At 34.6% G+C, this 22,986-nt stretch overlaps 1 protein-coding gene across 2 annotated transcripts in view; it reads left to right on the top strand.

Moving 5' to 3' along the window:
• Positions 1–22,986, top strand: part of FAM227B (family with sequence similarity 227 member B) — a 319,277-nt gene that overhangs the window by 54,101 nt on the left and 242,190 nt on the right. For both annotated transcript variants that reach the window (XM_056810170.1, XM_056810172.1), the window contains 3 exons: positions 940–1,007; positions 8,111–8,146; positions 9,595–9,699. In XM_056810170.1, the coding sequence (XP_056666148.1) occupies positions 940–1,007; positions 8,111–8,146; positions 9,595–9,699 (209 nt within the window). The remainder of the gene's footprint in view (positions 1–939; positions 1,008–8,110; positions 8,147–9,594; positions 9,700–22,986) is intronic.

Below are 22,986 nucleotides of genomic sequence, written 5' to 3'. Positions count from 1 at the left end.
ACTTTCCTGGTAAGTGACCATGGATTCTTGAAGATTATGACAGTAGTGTACAAGCTCTAGCAATTTCTACCAAAGATTTCCACTATTGTTCTGTCAAGAGCTTCTATTGTATCTGCTTTCTGAGAACTAGTCTAGTTGATAATGGATAGACTGATCACCAGTAGCCTAGACCTTTAACAATGAATTCTTTGGTCTCAAAAGCCATGAAACAAAGGAAAGTATAAAATGGCCCTCTGCTCTGTAATACTCCTTTCTGTTTGTTTGGTATTGGTGGTAGAGTTGTGGGAAGTAGAGTAGAGGGCACAAAGGCTCAAACACATTTTAGATAACCTATCAATATTAATAGCTTTTTATACTCAAAATATGAAGTCCTCATCTAGTGATCAACAAGTTGAGGAATGGAATTATATAAATCTTTACATTCTTGCTATAAATGAAACCATGTGACTGGTGAATAACTTGTGATCTCCATTGCTATCCATGCAATGTCAAGAGACTGGAGAAGACCTCCCCCCCCCCCCCCCCCAATGCACTGAGTGGATCTTCTTTGAAGGATAAACAGGACAAAGTAGATAAGAGTTCCATGGCATAGGAAGGTATAAATGGATTTTGAAATGCATTGATGAAGGAAGTACTATATCATTGCTGTCACAGATACACAAAAGCATTGAAATCAGGCAATAGTAGCATGACATTTTGTAAAAAGCATTATATCTGGAATTAGATAAGCTGAGTTCAAGTTACAGATCTGCTGTGTGACTTGAATAAATCATCCTGGGCTTGAATTTCATCATCTGTAAAATAAGGTGGTTGGACTAGATATCATCTATGGTCTCCCTAACTCTAAAATTACTATGATCCTAAGTGCTCCTGTATTTATGAGATATAAAGTTTAACAATGTCTTTTCTATTTCTAAATTGTATCTCATTGTTTTTAAGAGAAGGAAAAAAAGTTGGTAGAAATAAAGAAGATGATAGAGAAATTCAAGAAGAAAAGAATATTGATGGTATGTAATTTACTTTCAGTATACAATTTGAAAATTTTCTTGAAATTTATATATTCACAATTTGGTGTTTTTAGCTAAGCTGTCTCTAACCTTCCTTCAGTAGAGAGTATATAATTTTGTATATAACAAATATAAGCATTATTTGCAAATAATGTGGACTTTTCCTTGAAACTTGTAGCATGTGAATTTTTTCAGTATATACTGATTCCGTTGCTATGTTGTGGACAATGTACCACATTAATCCATGGGACTGTTTGACTTTCTTTATAAACCAAATTGCAGGAAATACTCCACCCTACAAACATATCTACACTAATAACATCAATGAGAATTTTCATTATTATTTACCAGGACTATTTACAAGAATATCTTTTAATAGACTCATCTCTATCTTAAACATGCTAATTAAAATAGTCTTATGAACTCAATTTTTTGACTTGGGGAGTAACGTGTTTTGGTATTTTATACCCAATTAAGCTTACTCAGACAGGGCTCTCCTTTAAGACAGATATTAATATTTATAAAATGCATACAATGTAAATATACCTTGATTATTTAAAGGACATTTTAGCTCAGAAATATGGTCATCTACTAGATAATATTTCTTTTGCATGGAGGATTAAGTTCTAACAAAAAATAATAAGAAAACATTTGCTTAAAGATAACTCAGGGAAAAAAAAACAAATTAGAAAAAGGGATACCTTCCAGAGATTCTATGCTGAAACTAGTTCCTCAAAGGAATCTTTAAAAAAGGAGTGAAAGGGGTCCACAGAGAAAGACAGAAAGATAGAAGGAAGGGGGAAAAGGAGAAGGAAGAAGAAGAGAAAGAACAAGAGGAGGAAAACATTTCAGAATCTGAGTCCAAAAAATATCTTTGAATTTTGAAAACCTCCGACATGACATGGTCTCTACTCAAATGATAGAGGTTTAATTCTATTGAATTTTAGAGTCTATTTAATTCTCTTTATAAGAGATAGTTTCATGTAATGGAAAGAATACAGGACATAGAGACAGAAGAGCTCTGTCTCAAATCATTTTTACTTTATGAATTCATAATAGAGATTTTTTTAATTCCATAATTTACAAACCAAATAAAAAAGAATTTCCATATTCAAAGAAAAAAGGTTTTACATAAATGAAATCTCAAGTCTTTTTTATATTTACCTTGCTTTTCTTCATATCTACATCATATATCCCATCCAGAATACAAACACCTCCCCACCCTCTCCACAACACAGAAAACATCATCCAGGAGACTGACATGTTCATACAAATTAAGTCTTTCATGTTTTCACCTTTCAGTTCATTATCTGGAGGTAGCGTTCACAATTTATTTTTCTAGGACTAATTCAGTACCTGTGTAAAATGTTCTCTTGGTTCTACTCATTTCACTATTCATTAGGCCATAGTTCTTTATAAGTTGCTTAAAAAAAAAAAAAAGATCTTCCTTGTTGCTTCTTGTGGTACAGCAGTACTCCATCACAATTACATACCAAAATTTGTTTAGCTATTCCCCAATCGATGAGCATCCCTTTCATTTTCCAATTCATTGCAACTACAAAGAGAGCTGCTATAAATATTTTGGAACACATGGGTTCTTTTCTTTTTTTCCGTGATCTTGGGAAACAGATCTAGCATATAACTCTGGGAGTAATTCCAAATTGCTCTCCAAAGCAGTTGGATCCGTCATGATTCCATCAACAGTGTATAAATGTCCCCATTTTTATACATTCCCCACATTTGTCATTTTGCCCTTTTGTCATTTTAGCCAGCCTGATGAGTAGAAAATATCTCAAAATTGTTTTGGTTTGGATTTCTCTAATCAGTAGTATTTTAGGACATTTTTCACATACCTACATATAGCTTTGGTTTCTTCATATATTATTTGCCCATCTATCTATTGGAGGATGGCTCTTATTCTTATAAATTTTGCAAAGTTGTCTATTTATTTTAGATATGAGACCTCTATCTGAGAAGCTGTCAATAAAAATTCCACCCCAATTTTCTGTTTTCCTTTAGAATTGGCAATAATTGTTTTATTTGTACAAAACCTTTCAATTTAATGTACATAAAATTATCCATTTTATATTTTACAATACTCTACATCTTTTGTTGAATAAATCCCTCTCTTATCTATAAATCTGTTAAATAATATATTCCCTGTTTTTCTAATTTGCTTCTATCTCTATTTATGACTATATCTCTTGCCATTTTTATGGAAGTGAATGGTATGAGATATTGGTCTACACTTAGCATCTACCAAACTAGTTTCTTGTTGTCCCAGCAATTATTACCAAATAGTGATTTCTTATTTCAAAAAACATGGATTTATGCTTTTGTCAACTATAAGTTTACTAAAATATTTTACTGCTTTTGTTGTATGCCTGTTCTATTCCATTTATCTACCTTCCTATTTCTTAGCCAGTACCAGATACTCTTTATAGTTACTATTTTATAATAAATTTTAAAATCTGGTACTCTAAACCTCCTTCCTTTTATATTTTTCCATTAATTCTTTTGATATTCTTGATGACTTGTTCTTCCAAATGCATTTTGTTATTATTTTTAACTCAATGAAATAATTTTTGCTCATTTAATTGGAATCGTATTGAATACAAAGTCAAGTTTAGATAGGATTGTAATTTTTATTGTCTTAGCTCTGCCCATTTATTAATAATTAATATTTCTCTATTTAAATTACTTATTTGTGTAAAAAAGTGTTTTACAATTAGGCTTATGTAATTCCTGGGTTTGTTTTGATAGGCATAATCCCAGATATTTTATTCTCTCTGTGGTTATTTTAAATGAAGTGCCTCTTTCTATCTCTTCTTGCAGGACTTTGCTAGTAATATATAAAAATGCTGATGATTTATGTGGCTTTATTTTATATCCTGCTACTTTACATAAATTGTTGACATTTTCAGCTAACTTTTTAGTTGGATCTCTTGAGTTTTCCACATATGCCATCATGTTGTTTGCAAACAGAGACAGTTTTGTAACTGCTTTTCTCATTCTCATTCCTTTAATTTCTTTTTCTTCTCTGATTGCTAATGCTAGCTTTTCTAATAATATGTTAAGTAGTACTTGGTGATAATGGGCATCCTTGTTTCATTCCTGATCTTATTGGGAATGTTTCTTGCTTTCCCCCATTACAAATTATATTTACTGATTGTTTTAGGTGGATTCTCCACATCATTTAAAGAAAATATCTATGCTTTTCAGTGCTTTCAATAGGAAGGTGTGTTGTATTTCATCTGAGACTTTTTTCTGTACCTATTGAGATAATCATGATTTTTATTACTTTTGTTATCAATATTATCAGTTTTATTGATAATTTTTCTTATATTAAATTATCCTTACATTCCTTGTATTAATCCTATTTGGTCACAATGTCACAATCTTTGTGAGACATATTTTTGTTGTCTCCTAACTATTATTTTATTAAGGATTTTTGCATCCATATTCATTAATGAGATTGGTCTATAATTTTTTTCTCTACTTTTGCTCTTCTTGGTTTAGTTATCAGCACCATATTTGTTTCATAAGAAAGGTTTAGCAAAACCCCTCCTTTATCTACTACTTCAAATAATTTGTTTACTATTGAAATTACTTGATCCTAACTATCTGGTAGAATCTCTAAGTCAAATCTTGATCTTGACACTATCTGTGAGGCCACTATCTGTGACAAGTCCTTTATAGTTGTTTCCTCATTTTCAAAAATGAGAAAGTTAAAATGGATGATCAAGATGAGAATAATTTATTCTTATTTTTTAAAAAAATTCTTACCTTTTATCTTAGAACTGATACTGCTAGGAAGTGTTTTGAGGGCAAATTTTAACCCAAGACCCCCAGTCTCCAGGCCTTGTTATATATTCAGCTGCCCCACATTCTATCTTGATCTTGAAATTCTTCAGAAAGGGTTGGAGGTAAACCCACTACTACTAAGTCATTCTATTTCACTTTTAAATAGCCATGTCTATTGTGTCTTAGATAGCATAATTTTATCTTTCAAAAAATATGAACAAGCATTCAGGAATATATGTATTATACAAAATAATGTATATGCAGATGAAACTACAAAATGTGAGCATGTCAGCTATGGATAGAAGAGTTATTAACAGACTAAAGTATACAAATAGTAATGTAAAATAGACAATTTGTATTGCTTAAAATTGAATTCTCTATACTACTTCTATACCTACTTTACAGTCGAAGAAATGAGGCTGTCAGAAATTAAATGACTTGCCCAAGGTTGTACAGTTGTGTCAGGTTCTGAAATCAGTTCTTATGAACTTCAAGTCCACCATTCTGTTCACAGAGACATCTAACTACCTAAAAGCATATAATAGTTGTTTAATACATGTTTGTGAAGTTGAATTCAATGATTATTTCCATTTTATTAATAGCTATCCTTAGAATGACTTTCAACTTTACATAATCTTAACTTTTTCTTAAAATTTTGAATTCAAAACCTTACAAAGTAATGGAAATCACCTCATATCAATTCCCTTTGAAATTTGAATTAATTCATTATGCATTTAAAGAATATGGGTGAATTACCCCAAAATTATTTCATAGAACTAGAAAAAAATAACAACAAAGTTCATGTGTACAGCAAAAGGCCATGGATATCACAGGAATTAATGAAGTAAGAAGTCCCAGCCTTAACAGATCTCAAACTATACTATAAAGCAGGAGTTATCAAAACAATCTGATACTAAGAAATAGAGTGGGAGATCAATTGAATAGATTAGATAATGGCAGTTAATGTTGATAGAAACTTAGTGTTCAATAAACCCAAAAGTGCAAGCTTTGGGGGAAAGAACTCACTATTTGAAAAAAAGCTGCTGGGAAAACTGGAAAACAGTATGGCAGAGGTTAGTTATAGACCAACATCTCACACCATACACTAGGATAAAGCTAATAACAAAAACAGACCTAATTAAACTAGATAAGGAGCTGTTTGAAAGTACATATGAAGTAATATAAATTCTAAATATATATGCACCAAATGGCATAGCATCCAAGTTCTTAAAGAAAAACTTAAATGAGTTAAAGAAGGAAATAGGCAGAAAAACTTCACTAGTGGAGGACTTCAAATTTGCCGCCTCAGAACTAGATAATCTCACCATAAAATAAACAAGAAAGAAGTTGAGGAGATGAATAGAATGTTAGAAAATTGAGATATGATAGACCTCTGGATAAAATTGTACAAAAATAGAAAGGCTTTTGTAGATCATTAGAAAGCCAAAGTCTATGAGAAATTAAAATGACTTCTATAAGGTCACAGTAAATTAATGGTAGATCTAGAAATAAACCATATCCCCTGAATCCCAGCCTCCTCCTGTACTACCATTCTTCTTCAGTGAATAAACATCCCCAGTTCTTTCAATCACTTTACCTTAGAAATGGTTTTCATACCCCTAATATCAGGTCAAAGGTCAAAGGTCAAGGTCAAAACTAAGCATGACCTTCCTTGGGTATTCTGAGAATTGATCAGGAAACCACATTTTTGTTAAATTAACCCAAGACTTTGTTAGCCTCTTTGGTAAATGCCAAAAAATTCCAGTGTTTACTTACATTCTATTTAGATCCATGAAATTTTCATATTAACTACTATTTAGTTATATTCCTTCTGTACTTGGGCAGTTGAGGAGTGGGGGCGGGGGGTGTCTATGTCTGTGCATGTGTATGTCTGTGACCAAATCTGTGTAAATTTTAAATTCAGGAGTTTTCATTTATATTAAATGTAATTGTTATACAAATTATTAACGATTCCCCCTAGCAAACTAATTGGTTTTCATAAGCATACCATCTTTACCTTCATTCAAAATATTTAAAATATTTAACAAGTCACAGCCAAGGACAGAGTAACCCTATCATTCCCCACTAAAGAATTCCCCACCCCTTCACCATTTCTTTGTTTAAATCAATCATAATTAATTATTTATCAATCATAATTAATAAATAATCATTTAAAATGATCATTAAGCCAATTATTAATCACCCAAGTGTCCCGTCATCTTGCTTACATTTCTCTATTTTATACAGAAGTTTCTTGTAAAAGACTTTGTCAAATACCTGTTGTAATCTCAATGTAATATGAATCCAACAATATAGTAACTCTTTCAAAAAGATGATTGCTGTCTCTTAGAATGAGTTATGAACTGACCACTACTTCCTTAAGTACTTGCAAACCAACTATTTAATACTCTGTTCTATAGCTTGTTACTATGTCGCCTCTCTAACAAAATGTAAGAATCATTATAAGCATAGTTAGCTAAAAATAATTAACCCAGATGAAACCATCTGCTCTCAAATGGCAAGCAGTATGACAAAAAAAAAGTATGAGATCATTTGAACATGTTGGAAATAAGGACTAATGATCAAGATTTATGATTAAAACATATATTTCTGGTATTTGAACCATGTGTGTAAAATAAGCTTCCCAAGGAAGTATAGAATGAAAAAAAGAGAGATAGAAGAGGAGGTAGAGAATGACCTGAATTTGGAGGAATTCTGATAGATCCTCCCTGAAAGAAAGTAAACATTGAGAAGAGTAAGTCAGGAACAGCCAGATGGCTTAGTAAATTGAGATGAGAGCCAGATCTAGAGATGAGAGGTCCTGGGTTCAAATTTGATCTGATCTCAGACCCTCCCTAACTCTGTGGCCTTGGGCAAGTCAATTAACCTTCATTGCCTAGCCTTCACCACTCTTCGGCATTGGAAGCAATAAGCAGTATTGAGTCTAAAACAGAAGGGAAAGGTTAAAAAAAAAGAAAAAGAAAAGAAATTTGGCCTGATTGTTGTTTAAAAAAACTATTGTAATTATATAGAGAGAATATAATATATTATAATAATCTATAATCAGAGACAAGATAACAACTTTCTCTGACCTCTAATATAGTAAAATAACAAGTATAAATAATTGAATTTCATAAAAAAAACCTTTAGTTGATTAGTTGGAGGTATGGGCATTAAAACTAACGCATTGAAATTTATATTGTGAACCAAAAAAAGAAAAGATAACAGGGTAAATGGAAGTTTTTACATGAATTTTAAAGATTTTTAAATTTTTCTTTTATTTTTTTTCTATTTTTCAGTATCCATATCGTACCACTGAAAAGAAGAGTATAGAGGTATTTAAAACTACTTTACTATAAGAACACATTTAAATTAAACCAACATACTGTGTTAAAGAATGTTTGAAATTATGTGGATTTATATATTGGATCCTAGAAAATGAAAATTTTGGATTTGTTTGAAGTTAAATTTTAATACTAAATATTTTTGCAACTTTAATTTTGATCTATAACACTTCATATAGAGTATTTTCAGCTGTTTCTGATATTTTCTAAGTAAAAATTGCCTTTAACTTTAAAACAGTTGCTTCAGTAACACTTTAAATAATTGTGTTAGTGTCCATAAAAATATCTTAGAGAATGTAAAACATTTTCATCTCTGGTAGTGTTATAGGTTAGCAGAATTATCAGCTCTGGAAACAGTAATTTTAGTAATGCTAAAAATGCTCCATTTTCATGAATTATTTTCAAAATTTAAAAATAGAAAGGAAATTTTAAGTTTTACCAGATGTGGCTGCATCCAATAATCAATCATCATTGCTGATCACTGTCATTTTCTTATCCTGAATATTGTTGGACATCTGTTTTTATTGGCTTATGACACTGATTCTCCACCCTCAGAATGAGAGAACTGGTTACTGAATCAAAGGATCCTTCTCTTAGCCTTACTGGACTAAAAGAAAATTGGAATAGAGTCATAATTCCTAGAAACTTATTCTACTGTGTATGCTAATATATCCCTAAGGCAATTTAATTTTTTTCCTTTCTTGAATCTAAAATGGTGATTTAATGAACAGTTCTTTGTCCCATCTCCTTTGAGGAAAAGAGACACAGAGAATGCAACAGGGAGTAACAGTGATGTTCAAAGTAATAGAGTCTATATTACTATAGAGTTCATCAGACTACTTTAAAGCAAGGAAATTAACTGGACCTTACTGCTCAGTAAACTACCAACCAAGTGAGACTTTTAGTCTATATTTTCTTTCCTCTTAGTTTTTTCTTTAAATAAAATAGACTTTTGAAACATACTAGATAGGTGGTGGCAATTGCCATAACAGCTAAGGACTCTGGGAGAGAAGGTGAAGCTGGTATCAAAAGAGCACCCAGGAAAGAAAGAGATGAAGGTAATTGTGGCCATCAAGACATTCTTTCCAGGTCATTTCCTGATAGACTGGCTTACATCTTGAGAATTTGGGTAAATTTTTCAAACTCAGGACCCAAATATCTTGTTCTCTTGGTATTTAAACATACCAAGTGTTTCCGTTTCCAGCAAAGCAGAACATCCTGAGGTGTATAAACAGTGGAGGTGTGGGGAGGATTTTATTTAGTGACACAGTGCCTAACTCTTAGTAGGCACTAAATAAATGTTTTCAAATGAATTGATTGAAAGATAGAATTTTTTAATGATTCTGTTAAAGTTTTAAAGAGATTTGCATCATACAAAGCCACCCCAAAACTAAAAAAAGTCAAATAATTGTTGTTTATTGACTCTCCTCCCCCTTTAGAATTATACCTTCCCAGGTTTCAAAGCCAACAAGAGTACCAAACTACCCAGACATTTGGAAGCTACTGAAATTTTTCTCTATGTTTTAAAAACCCAGAAGCTTGAGGTATGTAATTGTTACTTTGTTCCACCAAAGAGTGGTCAATGATAGCATATTATTTAATTCACTAAACTTTTTTACATTTTAAAGCATATTAAATATAAAATTAAACATTGAGCTAGTTGTTTAAAATCAGTAGTGCATAAGGCACTACTACTTATTGCCTGCTAAACAGGTAAACAATATTAGTGGACAGGACTTCTATGATATGACATGTTATTTTATTTTTTTGTTTGTTTTTTTTTTAAATATATTTTATTTGATCATTTCCAAGCATTATTCGTTAAAGACATAGATAATTTTCTTTTCCTCCCCCCCCCCCACCCCCCATAGCCAACGCGTAAGTCCACTGGGCATTAGATGTTTTCTTGATTTGAACCCATTGCTTTGTTGATAGTATTTGCATTAGAGTGTTCATTTAGAGTCCATCCTCTGTCATGTCCCCTCAACCTCTGTATTCAGGCAGTTGCTTTTTCTCGGCGTTTCCACTCCCATAGTTTATCCTTTCCTTATGAATGGTGTTTTTTTCTCCTGGATCCCTGCAAATTGTTCAGGGACATTACACCGCCACTAATGGAGACGTCCATTACGTTTGATTATACCACAGTGTATTAGTCTCTGTGTACAATGTTCTCCTGGTTCTGCTCCTCTCGCTCTGCATCACTTCCTGGAGGTTGTTCCAGTCTCCATGGAACTTCTCCACTTTATTATTCCTTTTAGCACAATAGTATTCCATCACCAACATATACCACAGTTTGTTCAGCCATTCCCCAATTGATGGGCATCCCCTCGTTTTCCAGTTTTGGGCCACCACAAAGAGCGCAGCTATGAATATTTTTGTACAAGTCTTTGTGTCCATTATCTCTTTGAGGTACAGACCCAGCAGTGCTATGGCTGGGTCAAAGGGTAGATATTCTTTTGTCGCCCTTTGGGCATAGTTCCAAATTGCCCTCCAGAATGGTTGGATCATTTCACAGCTCCACCAGCAATGAATTAATGTCCCTATTTTGCCACATCCCCTCCAGCATTCATTACTTTCCTTTGCTGTTATGTTAGCCAATCTGCTAGGTGTGAGGTGATACCTCAGAGTTGTTTTGATTTGCATCTCTCTGATTATAAGAGATGTAGAACACTTCTTCATGTGCTTGTTAATAGTTTTGATTTCTTTATCTGAGAACTGCCTATCCATTTCCCTTGCCCATTTATCAATTGGAGAATGGCTTGATTTTTTGTACAATTGATTTAGCTCATTATAAATATGAGTAATTAAACCTTTGTCAGAGGTTTCTATGAAGATTTTTTCCCAATTTGTTGTTTCCCTTCTGATTTTAGTTACATTGGTTTTGTTTGTACAAAAGCTTTTTAGTTTGATGTAGTCAAAATTATTTATTTTACATTTTGTGATTCTTTCTATATCTTGCTTGGTTTTAAAGCCTTTCCCCTCCCAAAGGTCTGACATGTATACTATTCTATGTTTACCCAATTTACTTATGGTTTCCTTCTTTATGTTTAAGTCACTCACCCATTTTGAATTTATCTTGGTGTAGGGTGTGAGGTGTTGATCTATTCCTAGTCTCTCCCACACTGTCTTCCAATTTTCCCAGCAGTTTTTATCGAATAGTGGATTTTTGTCCCAAAAGCTGGGATCTTTGGGTTTATCGTATACTGTCTTGCTGAGGTCGCTTTCCCCCAGTCTATTCCACTGATCTTCCTTTCTGTTTCTTAGCCAGTACCAAATTGTTTTGATGACTGCTGCTTTGTAATATAGTTTTAGGTCAGGGACTGCAAGGCCCCCATCATGTGTGTTTTTTTTCATTATTTCCCTGGATATCCTTGATCTTTTGTTCTTCCAAATGAACTTTGTTATAGTTTTTTCTAAATCAGTGAAGAAGTATTTTGGTAGTTCAATGGGTATGGCACTAAATAGATAAATAAGTTTGGGTAGGATGGTCATTTTTATTATATTGGCTCGTCCTATCCATGAGCAGTTAATGTTTTTCCATTTGTTCAAGTCTAGTTTTAGTTGTGTGGCGAGTGTTTTGTAGTTGTGTTCATATAGTTCCTGTGTTTGTCTTGGGAGATAGATTCCTAGGTATTTTATTTTGTCTAAGGTGATTTTGAATGGGATTTCTCTTTCTAGTTCTTGCTGCTGAGCTGTGTTGGAGATATATAGAAAAGCTGATGATTTATGTGGGTTTATTTTGTATCCTGCAACTTTGCTAAAGTTGTTGATTATTTCAATTAGCTTTTTGGTTGAATCTCTAGGATTCTTTAAGTAGACCATCATGTCATCCGCAAAGAGTGATAACTTGGTCTCCTCCTTGCCTATTTTGATGCCTTCAATTCCTTTATCTTCTCTAATTGCTACTGCTAGTGTTTCTAGTACAATGTCAAATAGTAGAGGTGATAATGGGCATCCTTGTTTCACTCCTGATCTTATTGGGAATGCATCTAGTTTATCCCCATTGCAGATGATATTAGCTGTTGGTTTTAGATATATACTGTTTATTATTTTTAGGAATGACCCTTCTATTCCTATGCTTTCTAGTGTTTTTAATAGGAATGGGTGTTGTATTTTATCAAAGGCTTTTTCTGCATCTATTGAGATAATCATGTGGTTCTTGCTAGTTTGCTTGTTGATGTGGTCAATTATGTGGATGGTTTTCCTAATGTTGAACCAGCCCTGCATCCCTGGTATGAATCCTACTTGATCATGGTGAATGATCCTTCTGATCACTTGTTGGAGTCTTTTTGCTAGTATCCTATTTAAGATTTTTGCATCTATATTCATTAGGGAGATTGGCCTATAGTTTTCTTTCTCTGTTTTTGACCTGCCTGGTTTTGGAATCAGTACCATGTTTGTGTCGTAAAAGGAGTTTGGTAGAACTCCCTCTTTGCTTATTATGTCAAATAGTTTGTGTAGTATTGGGATTAACTGTTCTCTGAATGTTTGATAGAATTCACAGGTGAATCCATCAGGTCCTGGGGATTTTTTCTTAGGAAGTTCTTTGATGGCTTGTTGGATTTCAATTTCTGATATGGGATTATTTAGGAATTCTATTTCCTCTTCTGTTAGTCTAGGCAGTTTGTATTTTTGTATATATTCATCCATTTCTCCTAAATTGGTGTATTTATTGCCATATAATTGGGCAAAGTAATTTCTAATGATTGCCTTAATTTCCTCTTCATCAGAGGTGCTGTCCCCCTTTTCATCTTTAATGCTGTGAATTTGCTTTTCTTCCTTCCTTTTTTTAATTAGATTGACCAGTACCTTGTCTATTTTGTTTGTTTTTTCAAAGTACCAGCTTCTTGTCTCATTTATTAAATCAATAGTTCTATCACTTTCGATTTTATTAATTTCTCCCTTAATTTTTAGGATTTCTAATTTGGTTTTCTGCTGGGGGTTTTTAATTTGATCGCTTTCCAGTTTTTTCATTTGCATTTCCAATTGATTGATCTCTGCTCTCCCTTGTTTGTTAATATAAGCATTCAGGGATATGAATTTACCTCTGATTACTGCTTTGGCTGCATCCCAAAAGGTTTGAAAGGATGTTTTGCCATTGTCATTTTCCTTGATGAAATTATTAATTGTTTCTATGATTTCTTCTTTAACTAAACGGTTTTGGAGTATCATATTGTTTAATTTCCAATTGGTTTTAGATTTGGTTTTCCATGTACCATTACTAATCATTATTTTTATTGCCTTGTGATCTGAGAAGGCTGCATTCATTATTTCTGCTTTTCTGCATTTGTGTGCTATGTTTCTGTGACCTAATGTATGGTCAATTTTTGTGAATGTGCCATGTGGTGCTGAGAAGAAGGTGTATTCCTCTTTATCCCTATTTATTTTTCTCCATATGTCTATTAATTCTAATTTTTCTAAGATTTCATTCACTTCTTTTACCTCTTTCTTATTTATTTTTTGATTTGATTTATCTAAATTTGATAATGGTTGGTTTAAGTCTCCCACTAGTATGGTTTTATTGTCTATTTCTTCCTTCAATTCTCCTAGTTTCTCCATTAGAAATTTGGGTGCTATATTATTTGGTGCATACATATTGATTAATGATATTTCCTCATTGTCTATAGTCACTTTTAACAAAATATAATTACCTTCCCTATCCCTTTTGATCAGGTCTATTTTTGCATTGGCTTTATCGGATATCATGATTACCACTCCTGCCTTCTTTCTATCAGTTGAAGCCCAGAAGGTCTTACTCCATCCTTTAATTCTGACCTTGTGGGTGTCAACCCGCCTCATGTGTGTTTCTTGAAGACAACATATGGTAGGGTTTTGGATTCTAATCCATTCTGCTATTTGTCTACGTTTTATGGGTGAGTTCATCCCATTCACGTTCAAAGTTATGATTGTCATTTGTGGACTCCCTGGCATTTTGATTGCCTTCCCTAATTCTAACCTATTCTTCTTCGGCTCTACCTTTTAGTCCAGTGATTTACTTTGAAACAGTCCCCCTTGTCCCCTCCCTTGATGTTTCCCTTTTTAGTCCCTCCCTTTTTGTTCCCTCCCCTTCCCCCCTCTCTTTCCCTCCCTTTTTGTTCTCCCTCTCCCCCTCCCCCCCTTGGTTTTCCCTTCTCCTTACCCTTGTTGGGTAAGATAGAATTCAAGATCCCAATGGATCTGGATGTTTTTCCCTCTCAGAGTTGATTTCCCTGAGATTGAGGTTTAAGTAAATCCCCCCCCCCTCTCTTCCTCTCCTTCTTATAGGAGTTTTCTTCCCCTCCCCTTCCCATATGAATCTTTGTGTGAGAATGATTATTCTATTTGGTCTTTCTTTACCCCCTATTTATACATTACATTTTCCCCACATATTAGTATACATAGGTTGATATAAATGTAGTCCTTATAGAAGAGAGTTTGAGTAAGAGAAGAAGATAACATTTTCCCCTTTCCTTAATATTTACCTTTTCAGGTATTCCTTGCTCTTTGATTTTCGGTATCAAACTTTCCACAGAGCTCTGGTCTTTTCTTTGCAAAAAGTTGGAAGTCTTCTATTTTGTTGAATGCCCATACTTTCCCTTGGAAGTATATAGTCAGTTTTGCTGGGTAGCTGATTCTTGGTTGGAGACCCAGCTCTCTTGCCTTTCTGAAGATCATGTTCCATGCCTTGCGATCATTCAGAGTAGAACTTGCAAGGTCTTGTGTGACCCTGATTGGCATTCCTTTATATCTAAATTGTCTTTTTCTGGCTTCCTGTAGGATTTTTTCTTTTGTTTGATAGCTTTGGAATTTGGCAATTACATTCCTGGGAGTTGTCTTTTGGGGGTTTAGTGTAGAAGGTGTTCTGTGAGCTCTGTCAGTGGCTGTATTGCCCCCTTGTTCTAGAATCTCTGGGCAATTTTCTTTGATTATATCTTGTATCACCATGTCCAGTTTGGTGTTTATTTCTGGCTTTTCTGGGAGTCCAATTATTCTTAAATTATCCCTTCTCCCCCTATTTTCCAGATCTATCACCTTGTCGGTGAGATATTTTATGTTCTCTTCTAATTTCTTGGTATTTTGGCTTTGCTTTATTGATTCTTGCTCTTTTACACGATCGTTGTCTTCCAGCTGCCTGATTCTGGCCTTTAAAGCCTGGTTTTCTTTTACAGTTTGGTCAAACTGGTTTTGTAGATGCATGAATTTCTTTTGCATTATTTCCAACTTTTCCTCCCAGAAGGCTTCCATCTTTTTGGTCATTTCTGATTCAAATTCTTCATAGGTTTGTGGAGAGTTTCCATTTCCTTTGGAAGGTTTTGGAGCATTTTCTTTTATATTATCTTCTATCTGCTCTGTATTTTGTATTTTGGCTCCATAGAATGTGTCCAAAGTCGCCCCTTTCTTCTTATTTTTCTTGGTATTTTGGGGCTTCTGTGCTTCTGTGGAGTTTTCCATCTCTGAATGTGGAGGATTGGCTTTTCTTGTCTCTGTCTGGTGTTCAGAGGCTTTAGTCCTGGGCAGATGGTTCTATGACTTTCCCTGGGTTAAACTGAATATGCCTCACTGGAACTGGAATGGAAGGGTCGGACCACGTTGCTTTCAGGAAGTTGCCTTCAGAATCGCTGGCCGTGAGGCTGTTTCGTCGGCCTGCGGGGGGATGGGCTGCAGCTAACCCAAGCTCCGAGAGCAAGGACTTTCACTGAGACTTGGATAGCAGGATCCAGCCCGTGAGGCTGTCTTGCCCGCCCTGAGGGTTGCTGTTGTTTCGACCAGCTCTCTGCAGCGGAAGCCCCAGGCAGTAACTTTCACCGGGACTGTAGAAGGCCCTGAGGGTTCTGCTCTCTGAGCCCAGCCGGCAGGGCTGCGGCTTCCGGGAGCCTTGGACTCTGCGCTCCTACCCCTGAGGTCCGAGGGATCTCGGGTTCTGGCTTTTGAGGGGAGCCGTACCTTTTGAACCGGGTCCAGGTCCAGGAGGAGGGTTCCCAGGGTCTGTGCTGTTGATCGTTTTGAATTTCGGCGCCTTAGGAGCTTATAGTTTGAGATCGGTCGGGAAGGTTTTTCCGGAGATCTGAACTTGAGCTTTCTCTAAGCCGCCATCTTAACCGGAAGTCATGACATGTTATTTTAAATTGTTTCAGAAATATTCTGTAGTTTCTTGTAAAAAGAATTTTAAAAATATTAGGTGAGGATACTTATCTCATGCCCCTAGTAAAAGTATGTAGAACATAATTCTTAGGTAGGTTTTTATTTTTTCAGAGCATAGAAATGTGTGTTTGAATTTTATGTGTTGGTATGAGAAAAGACATTTCCTTAAATGGTTATCTGTATAACTTTTGAATAGTATATTCCAAATTTAGCCTGTTAGACTAAACAGTGAAAACAAAATACAGAAAGGTCAACATATAGTTCACATGCATGGAATGAACGAGCTTCACATCTAACATTCAAAACCCACATGTATAAGTTTGCACTGAAAATTTGGCTTATTGACAACTTTTCTTTGAAAAGCAGTGTGAAGAAATAAAATGGATCACATTTTCCCAGGGCTTTGATGTATTTCCTTAGTGGCTAGACAAGACTGCAGTCAGGAAGACTTGAATTCAAATCCAACTTTAGTCACTACTAGTTTGTATGACCCTGGGCAAGTCAATTCTCCTCTCTTTACCTCAGGTTCTTCATCTGTAAAATGGGGATACCATACCTCTCAGGGTTGTTTTGAACATAAAATGAGGTATTTATGAATGGCTTTGGAAACAGTAGAGTATTATGTAAATTCAAGTTATTATCATAATACTTCATACTGTTTTGAAAGAATAACAATGAATGATATCTTAAAGATATGAAAAAAATCATCATATTCTTCAGAGAATAAGCTCCTTATTTTTGTTGGTAGTGATGGTGGTGGTGAATTGGGAATCATTGGTCCAGCAATGGCATGCTACAATCCTGGAGGCAGTCACCAAGCAGCAAGGTTATCCCTAGGATGTGGCCTAGGGTGGTGTCATTTTCTACTCTCCTTCTTCCCACCAGGTTTTCTTTAACTTCTTAAACTGGTGCTTCAGATTAAAGACTTTGTTTTGGAAATATTCCTTTTCACAGACTGCTTCATAAGAGTCAATTCCTTGTGTACATTGTGTCCCAGGAGGAGAGTATTCTTATTTTCTTTGTACTTTTGTTAGTATGTTTTCTCTTATTAGTTCCTATCGTTGTAACCTGTCTTTTTTTGATGTTAAGATTTGCCCAGAATAGTTCTTTATAACAGTTTAGTAGCATCACGTTGCAGTTCTACTTTTCCTTTGCTAGTTTTTCCCCTAATAACCAACACAACTTGTCAGGGAAATAGGATTTATTTAAATATGACCAAGCACAACTGATATAAATCAACTTTGGAAAAAAAAAGCAGACTAATGACTCTTTGAGGTCTCCAAAGCATTCCCCCTTTATTTAGAATATTTTCCCCTCTCTCCCCTCCCAAATCCGAAGAGCAATTGCACTGGGTTATACATGTATCATCGTTCAAAACCCATTTCCATGTTATTCATATCTGCAGTAGGGCAATCCTCCAAAGCTTTTTCATACATTGTGTCATTTGGGTCTTCAATGACTCTGTGAGATACGTCCTGTAGGTGCATCTTTTACAGATGAAAGTGCTCAGGGCCGGAGGTCTTCCAGGACACACCCTAGTACACCTCAGACTCCAAATGCATCACTCTCTCTACAACACCCTTTACCTGTCGTAGGAGCTAGAACAAACACTTCCTTGGAAAGGGAATGAGCACTGTGCTTAAAATAGATGTGTTAGAATATATAAATTTTTTCCAATTCTAATGTGTCACTCAGTCTGCTTACTTGGATTTCCATGGGGAGAGATTGCTTTATCTTGGTGCAAAACGAATAACAGGAAAAACACAATAGAGCCCCAGACTAAAGTATGTGACGTTTCTAACAGTTTAAGAGGCCCCAATATAGGCCATAATGTGATTCCCTCAATATTCTGGGCCTCTGGCATAAATACAACAAGGAATGACTTTGTAATACATACAATATACATACACACTTGTGTTTATTTGGAAAATTTATTGAGATTATTGTAAGTGCACTGTATCATCAACACCATCATTACTTTAAACCGTACATTTGAGTTTCATAAACTGAGTGTGGGAAATCTGATTACAAAGATTTCTCTGGCTAAGGGGCCAGGCTGTGCCTTCTATTCTAGCGAGGGAGCCTGGCGGCTGGGGGGGGGGGGGTGCTGATGCTTTGATGTTCCCTGGCATGTCCAGGGATGCCTCTTACTGGACTGACCCAAAGCTTTCTGATGAGGCTGAACAAGCTCTTTACAGGCTCTCCATGTTGCACGAGTTGAAGAAACAGTTACCAATGTAAATGCTGCCCGTGCCATTCAGTACGTACCCAGTAAAATAAAGGAATGGAATATGATGCAGTATGGGTAGATCCGTCCCGATGAATCAGCACTTTCCTGAAGTTGCAGAGGATGAGGCAGGGGCAGATAGGAGGGGCGGATTTTTTAAGAATGGTCACTTGGAGAGAAAATGGCATGCACAGGTTCCCACAGGATAAGTAATAGGGAGTTTGAAGCTGGGAGGGAGCTGAGAGGTCCAGTCTCCCCAGTTTAGGGATAATGAGACCGGGGGAATGATGCAGATAAAACCCACTTCATAATGAAGTGAGAAGCAGACAGTTGTGTTACATGCAGAGAGACGATGACAAGATGTCTTTGGGAACGGGTATTTGCAGCAGGTCTTGTGGATGTTGACAGTGACAAGAGATGGTTCCAGTTGTGGTGCTTCAGCAACTGGGAGAGATTGTTTCAGTATTATACAAATACTTCAAACTTAGTGAAATTCCAAAGATTTTTATAAGTATATTTTATATATATATATATGTATGTATATATATATATATATATATATAAGGAAGGATGTTTCTATCATGTCTGTTATGCACAGGCACTGTGTTAAGCACTTTACAAATATTATCTCATTTGACTTTAACAATAACTCTGGAAGGTTGGCACTATTATTATTATTTTATAACTGAGAAAACTGAGAGATAGTGACTTGTTCAGATTCACAGAGCCAATAAATGTCTAAGGCCAGATTTTTTTTTAAACCCTTACCTTCTGTCTTGGAGTCAATATTGTGTATTGGTTCCAAGGCAGAAGAGTGGTAAGGGCTAGGCAATGGGGGTCAAGTGACTTGCCCAGGGTCACACAGCTAAGGCCAGATTTTAAATCAAGTATTCCTGACTCCAAGTCCAGTGCTCTATCCACTGCACTATCACTGTATTGAAAGAGTGATTCAACTTACTATGGGCCTTCACACCTCAAAAGGGGTGGGAAAAGGTACAAAAATTCAGGGGTTTAGATTTCATAAGGGGGAAAAATATAGTCACCAGTGGAGAGACTGAAGAAATATCTCGTGAAAACACCTAAAACAATGAAGCAATACCACAGTATAAGGAGATCCAAATATAATGGTTTTCAGTATTCTTCATGTATAGTTTCTCATTTAAGCCCGACAACATAGCTCTGTGGAACAGGTACTACGGTCATAATTGTCCCCACTTTTGAGATGAGCTCATTGAGACTTAGAGAGTTTAAGTGCCCTATCCATGATGACAAAACTATCAAATTCTAGGATGTAGGATAAGAACAAACTCAGCAGAAGAATTAAACTGGTTACGGGTAACTAATAAGCCTCAAACCCATCAGTGAGTTAAGGTTGTGTCTACCTCGAGTACGTGAAGACTTCCCCAGCAGAATGGCCAGATAGGAACAATTTGTTCCAGTGACCATGAAGGGGATTGAAGCAGGCACAGTGGAGTACTGAAATCTTGGTCAGACATTGAAGATGCCTATAACTAATCATCCTGACTTTTTTATTGTCATTATACTTCAATGATTCTGGAAGAGAAAGTGAGGCTGCCTCATAAGCAGTCAAGACATCTCCTCATATGTCACTGGTCCTCATCAAAAATGAAGGATGGACAATAACAATTAGAGCTACTTTACAAATGCTTTCTCATTGGTTTTCCACAATCTCTAACTTCAAAACTTGAAGAAATAGGAGAGACCCCAAAAAACATTATCCCAAATATAGCTGTTATTAACCATTGTCCAATACATTTAATTGCATCCAAACTCAGGTTCTCTAAGCTAATATCTAAATAATAGAAAACTTCTCCAGTGACTCTGAACATAGGAGAATACAGACTCTCAGAAAAAGACTTTGAGAAATGATATATGTTCACATTTTCACTGCTCTGCTACAAGGAGATCTCACATTTCTCTCTTTCCAAAAGAAACAGCTTGATGGCAGGGGCAGGAGCCAAACCTAACAAACACCAATCCAGAAATCCCTGCCTTACCTGTTTTTTTTTGAGTAGCCCAAGAATTGAAATGGGCAGTTGCCCCATATCCACCATCTGCTAGCCACTGCCTCATAGTTTAGGTGACCTGGCTACTTTAATACTTGAATACAGCACATTTGGGAATTATGTGCTACTGCACTGGCTGGAAGCCATGACTAATGATCTAAAGCTGATGCTAGTATCAAAAGAATTGTTAACTGAAGTAGCCCATGCCAGAAATCTTGGCATAACCTGTAAAAATAATTTATTTTCCACTTTTAAATGGCCAAATAAACCTTAAAGAAGAACTCATATTGATTTTTTATAGTCATTCCAAGGGGGGAAATCTTGATTATAGTATATTCTTCCTTAAAGTTGCTTCAAGGGAGGCTTTCTAGTTAAAACATTAGAAAGTATTAATGAAATCCAGAGTCAAAATCTCTCAAACCAAATATAATAAATAGATTCAAAAAAAGAGAACATTTGCAACATAAACAAAAGAAAAACTTTAAATAAATTAGAGAAAAGTAAAGGTACACATTTTTAAAGTATTATTTACAAATGAAGTTCATATTATTGATAAAAAGGCAAGTCTAGGTTAAGCAAACAAATAATAAAAATATAAAAATTTTGCTCATGAGGATTTCTTAGGTGCATATTCACAATAGAAATAAGAAAGTATATATTCCCTGTTCATTATATGACTGGCAAAAAGGGAAAAAAAATTTTAGATAAGACACTAAATTCACCAATGAAAAGTTACAGTAAATTATAAGTAACATGCTATTTGTAAGACATATTTAATCCAAAAAGATCTAAATAGTTTCCAACTGAAAGAACAGTCTAATATTTATCCTACTATTACCAAATCATTAAAAGCAAGTGTCACTAATTATTAAAGTTTAACTAAATAAAGTATTAAAAGAAATAAACAAGACCATTATGTTATGCTAAAATGTGCTATGCAAAATGAAAACATAAAATATTAAATATGAATGCATCTAATAATTCTGTAGTAATATTCAGGAGAAAAAAACAACATTCTGAGGATAAGCCAATTAAAACAGCTGACAGTGAAAGATTTTAATATCTCAATCAGAATATTAGAAATTTAACATAAACAAGAAAGAAAGAAGTTTAGGAGGTGAATGGAATTTTAGCAAGTTTAGATTTCATAGATCTCTGAAGAAAATTGAATGACAATAAAAAGGAATACAGCTTCTTCCTAGTACTATATGGTTCCCTATGCAAAAACTGGCCATGTATTAGGGCATAAAAATCTCATGACCAAATGCAAAAAAAAAAAAGAACAGAAATAATAAATGCTTTCTTTTCATGTCATAATGCAATAACATTATAATTATCAAGGGGCCATGGAAGAAAACAGAGAAGAATTAATTGGAAACTAAATAACTGAATTCTAAGAATTGATGGGTCAAAGATTAAATCATAGAAACAACCAGTAATTTCATTAAAGAGAATGACGACAATGAGATAACTTATCAATATTTATGGGATGCTGCCAAAGCAGTACTTAGAGGAAAATTTATATCTCTAAATGCTTATATCAGTAAATAGAGAAAAAACAGACAAATGAATTGGGCATACAATTGAAAAAAAATAAGAAAAAAAACAAATTTTAAAACCCCTATTTAAGGTCAAATCAAAACTCCAGAAAATCAAAAGAGAAATTAATAAAATTAAAAGTAAGAAAATTAGAGTTAATAAATAAGAATAGGACTTGTTTTTTCTGGAAAAAATAATAAAATAATTAGACCATTGGTTAATTTGATTTTAAAAAGGAAAGAAGAAAATCAAATTACCAGTATCAAAAAGAAAAGGACAAATTCAACACCAATGAAAAGGAAATTAAGACAATCATAAAGCACCATATACAAAACTGTACTATAGAGCAGTAATCATCAAAACAATCTGGCACTGGCCAAAAAAAAAAAAAGCAGTGGATCAGTGGAATAGACTTAGTAATCAACCCATTACAGTTAATGTCCAAACCAACTTAGTGTTTAAAAAACCCAAAGACCCAAGGTTTTGGGGGAAAAACTCAGTATTTGACAAAAAAAATTCTGGGAAAACTGGAAAGCAGTATGGTATATATTAAGCATGGACCAACATCAGGTAAAGTCAAAATTGATACTTGATCTAGAAATAAACAAATTAGGGGACATGGAAAAGTTTACCTGTTAGACATATAGATGAGTGAAGAATTTATAACCAAACAAGACATAGAGGACATTATGAAAAATAAAATACTTATGATTGTATTAAATTTAAAAGGTTTCATAGAAATAAAACTAATGCAACCAAGAGTAGAAGAAAAACACCAAATTTGGAGGAAAGTTTTATGCCAAGAGTCTCTGACAAAAGCCTCATTTCTCAAATAGAGAGAGAACTGGGTCTCAAATACATAGAAAAATTTATAAGTATACAAAGCATTCCTGAATTGAAAAATAGTCAAAGAAAAT

The sequence above is a fragment of the Monodelphis domestica genome, chromosome 1 (genome assembly GCF_027887165.1).
Source record: "Monodelphis domestica isolate mMonDom1 chromosome 1, mMonDom1.pri, whole genome shotgun sequence".
Taxonomy (NCBI): Eukaryota; Metazoa; Chordata; class Mammalia; order Didelphimorphia; family Didelphidae; genus Monodelphis; species Monodelphis domestica.
This window is presented reverse-complemented; position numbering and strand designations above follow the sequence as displayed.